This window comes from Triticum dicoccoides, unplaced genomic scaffold, assembly GCF_002162155.2.
Source record: "Triticum dicoccoides isolate Atlit2015 ecotype Zavitan unplaced genomic scaffold, WEW_v2.0 scaffold97910, whole genome shotgun sequence".
NCBI lineage: Eukaryota > Viridiplantae > Streptophyta > Magnoliopsida > Poales > Poaceae > Triticum > Triticum dicoccoides.
Genome location: NW_021314941.1, coordinates 16,571 through 27,145, shown reverse-complemented (window position 1 = coordinate 27,145; position 10,575 = coordinate 16,571). Strand labels below are relative to the sequence as shown.

The following is a 10,575-nucleotide window of genomic DNA, read 5'->3' as shown; positions in this document are numbered from 1 at the left end:
GCTTCCTCCCGGCGCCGCCCTGCCATCGCCGCCTCGACCCCGACAACATCGCCCGAAGCGGGGGGCGAGGCCGACGGCCGACGGTGGCGGGAGGGTCGGCGGCGGCGGGAGGGGAGCGGGGGAAACCCTAGCGCCCGCCTAGTCGCGGGAGCCGCTACGGGGAGACATAACCTCGTGTGCATATAATTAATATCACCCATTCCAATCTTGGCCCCATGTCGCTTCCACAAGTGACCCGAGGGCCAACCCTAGCGCCGCCGCCTCCTCCCTTTCCCTCTCCTTCCTCCTCCTTGCGCCGCCAAGCGAAGCCCGCGTTGCTGCGGCTGCGGCGGGGAGTCTCGTCCCACCTGCGTGTCTTTTCGGGTAGCGAGGCCTCAAGCGTGTGGGGGCGCGATCCTTATCTAGTGGCCAATGGTGGCGTGGCAGCTAGGCACGCGTGCGCGCATGTGTGTGTGGACATGGTGACAATACATTGGCGCCGTGGGTCCGTGGGCGGATCTGGCTGCGGCCATTTCTCCTGGCCTTTGAGGCGCGCATTGTTCCCCTCTGGGGCGGCGTGCGACATCGGGCAACATTGGGTAGGACTGGCTCGCGCGGCTTGGAGCGCGTTTGGTGTGGTGTCGGGGCTGCAGTTCTTTTCTGCGCAGGTGGGGCTCCTCTGGTGGTCGACGACGTCTATCAGCGAGCATGTTCAGAAGGCTGACTTGTCCATGCCGATCCGTGCCTCTGCGTTGTGCTCTCCTGACCTAGTGTTCGGTCATGCATGGTGTCGGTCTGAGTTGAGCTCTCTTTCGCGGTTGTGCTGTTGGCGGATCGGCGTCGATGGCCATGGGCAAGGCGGTGTACCCCCCCTCCGCCCCGCATTCATCGGGACTGGTAGCTTCATTGTTTTATCTTGGAACTTTTTCTATGCTCAACATACATCATCACATGTTTCAAGCCATAATTTGGCTTTTTTGGGGGTTCGATTGCTATATTTATATTAGTTAGTGCATTTTCAGGCATTTAGTGAATATAATTCAAATTTGAATTGTAAGTGTATGAAATAGTTGGCAAAATTTGTTTGAAAAATACTATTTGTATTCTTTAGTCTATGCATAGGCTTTACTCAAGAAAATAAAATGAATTCAAACATCTGGGTGCCAAGCCTCAACCTGGAATATGAACTTATCAATTTTTAATTTATAGAAAAAAGCCAAACAAAATCTAAACAACATGAAACCTAAGATGGTATCATCATATGGTATCAATATGCGAGGTAAAAATTTGATAAGGTTTTGCAGAAGTTATGACATGTACTGCTTGAAAATCGGACCAACTTGGCGAAAGAATTTAAGTTTCGAGAGGGAATGTGCCAGAAGGTGAAGTGCCGGTTGATTCATCGTTTGACCTTAAATAAAATCTAAACATACACCATCACAATTTCTTAACCTTAGGGATCTCCACTTATTTTTAATTCCCTGCTACAACTACTAAGTACACTATGCCATTTCTTGTGTCTATATTGCAATGCTATACGTATTGTAGTTAATACAAATACATGTAGGAAAGAAACACATGATCCGTGTGCTGAATGACCATTGGTGGAGGTAAAGAAAAACTCGGCAAAGCACCTGAGACACGTGTCAAGTAAAATTTGCATCATCTTGCCGCCAAACACTTTATTTTGCCGAATACCCTCTTTTGATACTCGGCAAAGCCTTTGCCAGGTAAGAAACTCAGTATACTCTGCTTTGTGCGAAGGGTATATGCCAAACACCCTTTACCGAATGCAACACTAGGTAAAGACTGTGCCAAAGTTGAAATGACCCTTATCGATTATACTAAGGTACACGATAAAGAAGCAAATTTCAGTACGTGAAAAGAAGATCTCGAATGAGAAACAAAGCAGCTCCCGTAGTATGAACTGTCTTTAATTAGTATAAGCACTACAAAGAATATGAGGATGATCAATTCTCATCATTTACATGTCCTAGGTACAGGTTGTGTTATCCGGTCCACGACAAAGCTAGTTTTACACGTTGATGAAGGGCGCGCCGGTGATGATCTCGGTGGCGGCGAGCGCGACGAGGCCGAGCATGGCGAAGCGGCCGTTCCAGAGCTCCGCGTTGGCGTTCATGATGGCACCGGCTCTGCCCTCAGCGCTCTCGCCCTGGAGCAGTGGCACCAGCGACGCCACAGACAGCACCGCCACGGAGTAGGCGAACCACGCCTGCCCGGTGCCGCTGCCGAGCTGCGAGAGGAGCCCGTCGCCACGGCCTGCTTCCACGGCAAGCGCAGTCACGAAACCCACCATGGCCAGCCGCCCGTTGATGCGCTCCGGCGCGGGTGCGGCGAACGCCAGCGCGTCCCAGATCGAGGTGCTCGCCTGTGTCAGGAACAAATATCAGAAACCTGGCACAAACCGAGTAACACTATGTAGAGGCTTAACTAACACTGCACTGTGTTGCTTATGTGGATACGTACCTTGGGTGTGTTTGGCGGTGGTGCACTCGGGCCTTCGGTTTGTGCCCTGACGATGAGGGCGCGTCGGCCCAGTGCTGGCAGAGACTGGGCACCGAAGTGGCCGGCCGAGCCACGCGGCAGGACGGCGGCACCGGCGAAGGAGCTCATGGTCATCATGGTTGCCATTAATCAGCCGCGGAAGGTGAACGAAGGCGAGAAGGAAGCTACAGATGCTGCAGCAAGGGAAGAATCGGCTAGATGATTGCTAGTACTTGCTGTTTGTCGTGTGTCGCCGAGTGTTTGCTGGTGTATTGTTTTGAGTGAGTGGGCACATTTTATAGGCCACGCTCCGCGCGAGCCAACCCGTGACGAGGTGGCCGCGGCGGTGCCCACGTCGCGAGCGGCTCTCGGCCATGAAATGAATAGCCTCGACGTGGAGCGAGGCAGCGAGTGCGCAGACGTGGAGGCCAACCTGCGGAGGGCTTCCTTCGTAACCCGCCAAACAGTCAGACAAGTTGCAAAGCATAGAGGACAAGATTGTGTCGGCACGCAGCTCTATGTGATTCGGTTTTTGTTTCTCGCCCGAGCTAATCAAAAGCACCTTGAGAAAAACGTACGTTATGTGAACTTCGGAACCTCGCAGGCAGGAAAGCATGCATGTAAACTTTCTTCTCGACGGCCATTGTTGTACTCGCGTGAGTTCTTTCTTTCCTTTTTTTTTGGAAGAGGAGGCATGCCCACGGCCTCTGCATCGGAACGATGCATGCAACCATCTTATTAAAAAGTTCCGAAGTATCACAAAGTAATTTATTTTTTTCGAAACGGAGGCAAAAGATTTGCCTCATCTATTAAATAAGAAGAGGATAGAGTTTGTTACAAGGGCACACTTTTACATGGCATGGAAGATTACTCACGCAAAATAATGTTCCCTAATTTTTTTCTTCGGCGGTGATCCAAAGGTTTGCCTCGCAGATGATGTTGTTTAGCAAGATTGGTGGTGGAGCACTCTTGTTCCGGAAAACACGCGCATTCCGCTCGTTCCAACTAGTCCATGACACGAGCATGGTTAGAGAGGCCATGGCCTTTCTGTTGGGGACTCCGGCGCCGGTCCTATTTGTCCACCATTCCTTAACCGAACTCTCAACATGCCACGTAGAGGTGTCCATATGATGAAGCCCAAGTTTTGCCGTGACCAAGTTCCATAGCCTAATAGTGAAGCGGCATTTGAAGAAAAGATGCGGTCCACTTTCTTGCTCTCCCTTGCAGAGGGTGCAAAGACCACAATTTGGCCATCCACGTTTTTGCAGTCTATCCGCGGTCCAAATTCTGTCTTGGATAGCCAACCAAACGAAGAATTTAGCCTTTGGTGGCGCCCAAGCTTTCCAAACCATTTGGTCCATGGAAGAGAGAACCAAGCCAAGAAATTGGGCCTTGTAGACGGAGGCCGCAGTGTAGTGCCCGCTTGTCGTATGCTTCCACACAATAGTATCTTCAGAGAGTGCGTCCAGATGCACATCGTTCACAAGTGCCCATAGCGTGAAGAATTGTCGGATGTGCTCAACGGAGACAACCGTGGAGGTGTTGAGCTTGAGGATCCATGCATTATTTTGTAGGGCCTCCCGCACTTTCCAATTCTTCCTTGAGGAGGCCGCAAAGACGAGCGGGGCAACATCCTTAGGCTTGCACCCATGGAGCCAGGGAGAATCCCAAAAAGGCGTTTTAGCGCCGTTCCCCATGGTGATGGTCGTGGACGCATAGAAGAAGTCAAGGTCCTCCTCATTACATGGATTTCCCAAGCCCATCCACAACTTTTGTGGTGCCGTCCACTCAAACCATGGCCATCTCAAGCGCAAGGCCCGCGCGAATTTATCGGTGTTGAGAACCCCAAGGCCGCCATATTCGCACGGGCGGCAAACCATGTCCCAGTTTACCTTGCACTTGGCGCCCGTCGTCTTATCCGATCCCGACCAAAGGAAATCCCGCTCCAGTTTGTTGATATTGTGAAGAATGCCCGGCGGTATGACCAAAGATGTGATGAAATAGACCGCTTGCGAGGTGGCGACAGACTTAACAAGGGTCGTTCGTCCAATGGTGGTGATGTTTTGCCCCTCATATGTCACCAACTTGCCCGCAATTTTGTCCTCAAGAAATTGCAAATCCACCTTCTTAAGCTGCCAGACGGACAATGGAAGACCCAAGTATCTTATGGGGAAGGACGCCCTGATAGCTGGCAATCCTTGCAGAATGTGCTCCAGGTTTAGGTGGTTGCATCGAATGGGCACAACCGAGCTCTTGTGAAAATTGGTGCATAGCCCGGTGACCTCCCCGAATCCGCTCAAAATGGCTGAGAGGTTGTCAATATCTTTTTTGATTGGAGCCATGAAAACAGCCGCATCGTCTGCATAGAGTGAAGTTCGCACCATGATCCCTCTCCCACGAATTTTGTGGAGTAGTCCTTTTCGGGTTGCCAGCTCCAGTAGTTGCTGGAGTGTGTCAATTGCAATGACAAAAAGGAGCGGGGATAGGGGGTCCCCCTGCCGAAGGCTCCTACTGTGCTTGATGGGATTGCCAGGCACCCCATTTAACAAAATCCTAGAAGATGATGTGCAAAGAAGAGCCGCAATCCAATCCCGAAACTTGGGGGGAAACCCCCTCCGCCGAAGGAGGTCGAGGATGTATTCCCATCTGACTGAGTTGAAGGCTTTGCGTATATCTAGCTTGAACAGGAGAGATGGAGTCCTACATTTGTGTAGCCTACGAGCCAAGTTCCGGACACACATGAAGTTATCGTGGATGCTTCTGCTCTTGATGAATGCACTTTGGGCGTTGGAGACCAAGCTGTTCATGTCCTGGGCGAGACGGATGGAAAGAATTTTTGCGATAATCTTGGCGACGGCATGAATGAGACTAATGGGCCTGTAGTCAGCAATCCCCTCCGCGCCCTCTTTCTTGGGCAACAACACTATATTTGCAGAGTTGAGCCAGTGGAGACTAGATGTGTGCAGGGAGTCAAACTGGTGTATCACCCTCATCATGTCAAATTTAATGACGTCCCAACACTTCTTAAAAAAAGCTCCAGTGAAGCCGTCCGGCCCGGGCACCTTGTCACTTGGCATGTCATTGATTGCCTCACGTACCTCCTCAACGGTGATGGGTGAGTCAAGGCCGTGCAAGTCATGTACCTCTAAGTTGAGCTCCTCCCAATTTAGATCCTTATTGCATGTGTTCCCTTTTTTCATCACTTCAGAAAAGTGGTCCAGAATGAGCTTCTCCTTAGCGTCATGCTCGGTGATCCACCCTTGGTCATGCTTTAGCCTATGAATGTGATTTTTCCTACTTCTAGCATTAATCCGGCGATGGAAGAACTTGGTGTTGGCATCACCCTCCTTGAGGTTAGCAATTCTCGCACTTTGTTTTTTCCGAGCTCTCTCAAGCACGGCCAAGCTAATGACCCTCCTTTTAAGCCTCGCCCTAAGGTCACTCTCCTCGGGGGAGAGTTGACGGGTCTCTTGAGCAATGTCGAGGCGTAGGATCACCAATAGGGCGGCATGTAGGTGAACCTTTGCCTTGATGAAAAGGCCCCTACTCCATTCGGAAAGGCGGAGAGCCACCTTCTTGAGTTTATGGAACAGGACTTGATATGGCTCAACATGCTCGAGCGGCTCGATCCAAGCCTTTTTGACCACCTCCATAAAGCCGGGCATAGCAATCCAAAATTTTTCAAACTTGAAGGTTCTAGGCCTCCGAGGCCCCTTGTCATCGCGAGGAGAAGCGGGCAGTGATCGGATAGCAAGGACGAGAGGGCGTGAAGCAGATGAGTGCTGAAAGTGGTGTCCCACTCGGCATTGCAGAAAAACGAGTCCAGTTTGCACATAGTCGGATTTTCCCTCTCGTTGCTCCAAGTGAACCTCCTATTTTGCAAGTGTATCTCTTTAAGCTCACAACTTTGCAGTGTCGCTCGGAACCGATTAATTCTACTTCGGTTGACATGTCTTTTGTTTTTGTCTCTTGCACGATAAATTTGGTTGAAATCCCCAGCCGCAAGCCATGGCATACCGTTGGGCGGTTTTTGGCTGATAAGCTCCGCGAAGAAGGCATCTTTGCGAGAAGAGTCCGCGGGACCGTACACGGTGGTGAGCTTATATTGCACCTCGGAGTCACGAATACGGACCATGGCGGACAGGCAGAAGGTGGTAGCTGTGATGTTAGACATTTCCACAAGGTGATCGTCCCATAGCAGCAAAATGCCTCCACGAGTGCCGTCCGCCGGCCTTTGCGCAAAATTGCGCAGTCTGTTCCCTCCTAAGAAGGAGGCTGTGAAGATGTCGACATTGTGAAGCTTTGTCTCCTGTAGACACACAATATGGCAAGAAGAAGCAGCAATGGTGGCGCTGACAGTAGCTCGTCTATCCGGACAGTTGAGGCCCCGGACATTCCAACACATAACATTGATAAGTTGCACTAACATGGCAACATGGAGTACACTTCCGAACTTGGCCACATGCCACACACAACCCAGCTACGGTTATGCTTGTGCCATGCAACCCAACTACACTTACACGGACCAACACACATGGACCAGGATTTAGCTAACATAGAGAACAATTCCAACTCAAAGACATCAACTTGCTCAGGTGGAGGCCTGCAGAGCAGCAGCGGCATCCTCCATCCTCTCCACGTCCATAGCACCCTCCCCTCCGTGCTGGATGAGGGCGTCCTCCACACCCATTGCTTGCACATCATCTAACTTGAACAAATCTCGCATGGCAGAGATCACCTCCAGCGGCAACTGCTCCTTGAAACGGTCAGCAAATGCATCCAGGGCCTTGGCCGTGATGTCTTCTCCGTCCTTGACGATCCCCAGACTGCGAGCAACCAGGATCTCAGCCGCCTTAGCCGCCGGCGCCAGCACCACCCTTGTTCTGCTAGCAGCTTTGAGCCTCGCACTGGTCCTGTGCAGCGAGAGGCCCGCACTTGTCCGGGCAATGCTCACTCCAGCAAGAGTCTTACGGCACGCAGCAGGAGGCCTGGGAGGCGTTGATGCAGGGGAGGGCAGCAAGGGCTCTTGCCGATCTTCAAAGAGCACGGACAGGCCAACCCCAGCTGGCTGCAGATCAGCAGCAACCCTGCGAAGCCGCACCGGGGATGGCGTGCGCTGAAGCGGCCCACTGGAGATGAGCGGGGAGGGGGGGGCGATGCCTCGAACCCAGGTGGCTTCACCGGCGACAGAGGAGGGGGCAGGTGCGTTGGTGAGCACAGCTGCAACACCGTCGAGGATGGGACCGCCAGATGTGTTGTCACAGTCCGAGCCTCGTCCCTCCTGGAGCGAGCAAGACGAGGCAGCACCGACGTGGGGGAAAGCGGGGGCGAGACCGGTGGCGTAAGGCTCTCCTGAGAGCGTCTGCGCGCAGCCCGCGGCGAGCCTTGGCGTGCCGGGTTGCGGCCACGCACCGGCTGGAGCTCCAAGGCGCATGCCCCGTCGTTGCTAGCGGAGCCAGAGCCCGTCAGGACCAAGGGAGCCTCGGCCGGCGCAACGTCGCCCAGGGCGGCCACAATTTCAGCGCCATGGCGCCTCCCGCCCATGCCGCTCGAGCGATCACGGGACCTCTCCTGGCCATCTTGCCGCTGACGGTCACGGGCGCCCCTGGACAGGGAGCGACAGATGCGGTCGCGCCAACCGCCCTGCGCGCGGTGGCCATCACGGCCGCGGCGGCCGCCACGGTCATCGTCGTCGTTGCGCCGCGCCGGGCGCTGGACGTCACTAGCCTGACCAGCACGCCTGTCACCCCGCCGCACCATGCCGTCCACTATACGGCGGAACCAGGTGTACTCGTAGAGGTCAGGAGGTGGTGGGTCGACGTCATCGTCCCGCACCTTGGAGTGGTCCTCGAGCAGGTCCAGGTGCAGCAGCACACGGTGTCTCAGGCCGCGCCGGTGGCCGCGGGCGGGCAGCGTGAGCCACTTCACCTTAGGAATGGCGTTGGGGTCGGACGTCCACGCCCAGAGCGACAGGTCGCGCGTGTCCTCCCGGCGCAGAGACCGCTGCTCGATGTAGTCGAGGGAGCACCGACGGCCGATGACGAACGAAGTGACGTACTCATTCCAGGCATGGACCGGGATCCCCTCGATGCACAAACGGACGTGGTACATCATGTCTTCATTGTCAGCATGCGCCTCAAGCCTCCAGGCGCGGACGAAGAGAGAGGAGTTGCCGACGAGGAAGTCGCCACGGTTGACGGTGTCCGCGCAATTGTGCGGGTACATGAACTTGACGAGGTACTGCTCGGGAAAGTGCCGCACAACACTCACGTCCGCCGGCCGGAAGCCGAAGGTGGCGGCGAACGCAGCGGCCACGGTGTGGCAAGGGACATCCTCACGGACCCCTTCGAACCAGGCCACGACAGCGTTGGTGGAGAGCAGCGCCGACTCCGCCTGCATCTCCGGCGTGGCAGGGACCACGACGAAGTCTTCCCCCGGCCGGTTGGCCGCGTCACCTAGCCTTGACATGGCGGGGTTGGTGTCGCCTGACAGCAACTGCGGAGGGGGTTGGGGGAGAGGCCAGCCCCGTCCCGGGCCGAAGACGGGAACGAGATCTTGAACGGCCGCGGCAGCTGGTCGGGGAAGTGGCGGTCGAGGGATGAAGGCGAGGCACGACAGGGAGCTTAATGGACGCCACTTGTTCTTGCAACCACGAGCTCGATGGCCATTTTGCAGGCAGTGAGAGCAACGAAATGGCTCACGGCAAGCTGAGGTGCGGTGTCCAGGAGCAAGGCAGCGGCAGCAATGCCCTTTAAGCCACCACGGGATGGGGGACGACGTGAATGCTTGGGCAGGCAAAGCCGGGCGGCGTGGGCCTCGCCGCGATTTGACGAGATGCCAGGCTCCGGTCACATCCGCCTCGCGCCCCGCGCTTGTCGTCGGCATTGAAGAGCAGGCCGTTGGTGGACATGGGCTGGAGCGCGCTCCCGCCACGGTGCAGTTATTGCCGCCACCCGCCTCGCAGTGAATGCCCGATCCAGACGCAGCTCGCGCCGATCCAGCCGCAGCTCGAGTCGATGGAGCGACCGAACCAGACCCCCGCAGACCGGCACCAAGGGGCGACTCAGGGACGAATTCCGAGCCCGTCGCGGCCCCAGCACCGCGGCCATGAGAAGGTGGCGACACCAGATCCGCCCACGATCCACCCGTCGACCGCGACAGAGAAGCGGGGCGCGCCGAGCCAGCGGCCGGCAGCCTGGGAGGAGGGGGCAGGAGGGGCATGAACCAGGAGGCGGCAGGCTGGCCGGCGGGGGCGGCGGAGGGGGCCGTGGCCGCCGGCGCCAGCGCGGGGCTGGAGGGGGGCGATGGGTGAGCCATCGGCAACCGCGAAGGGGGTACTGATGTGTCAATATCACAAAGTAATAAAAGTATTACAGCTTGCAAGCGGAGCAAAAGGGAAAATAAATGTGAATGCTCAAGATTACAACCGGTATGACAAAGAAAAGGACAGGCTCCCTAGACTCTTATCCTGTTATGCGACCGCCATCCAAACCGGTTGAGTATAGCCTGTGCTACCATCTTCCACTGGTTGCACCCAGTAACCAATGGCTCCCTGAAATCCGTAGGAGTGAGTAAGAACCACGTACGGATTCATGCGGTCAGGGGCGGAGCCAGGATTTAGACATTGGGGGGGGGTGGGGCGAGATGATGGTGAAGCCAGAAATATTTCGTGTCTCATAAACTATTGGAGAGTTTTATATCTAGATTTCACTCTAATTTAGCTTTGCTCGAATAGACAAAAAGTATTTGCAATAGGGTGTGTCTAGCTATTGCAAATAGTGCTGAACAATTCCACATACACGCCTGGTAGATAAAGTTGATAATCAAACAGTTGAAAAATATGGCATGAAGTACCTTGATACAGAACATTATCATATGTATGTTTAAGATATATGAACATGACCAATCATTGTATAACTAAATGAATTGATTTAGCTTGCATTCATGCAGTTTTGTATGAAAAATCATCGCTCCTTGGGAGTTGGGACAACACCAAATTTTACTTGATAACTACCAACGTGCAGACATACTTAAACAAGTAATTTGCATTGTATAAAAAAAGACAATCAAGATCGCCGAAATACATACCAG

At 54.3% G+C, this 10,575-nt stretch overlaps 1 protein-coding gene across 1 annotated transcript; it reads right to left on the bottom strand.

Moving 5' to 3' along the window:
• Positions 1-1,874: 1,874 nt before the first annotated feature.
• LOC119348619 (low molecular mass early light-inducible protein HV90, chloroplastic-like) lies at positions 1,875-2,774 on the bottom strand. Its single transcript, XM_037616613.1, has 2 exons — positions 2,467-2,774; positions 1,875-2,368 (listed from the first exon to the last, which is right to left on the bottom strand). Exons 1-2 carry the CDS (start codon positions 2,629-2,631, stop codon positions 2,015-2,017), a joined length of 519 nt encoding a protein of 172 aa, XP_037472510.1. The 5' UTR covers positions 2,632-2,774; the 3' UTR covers positions 1,875-2,014.
• Between the last annotated feature and the right edge of the window lie 7,801 nt (positions 2,775-10,575).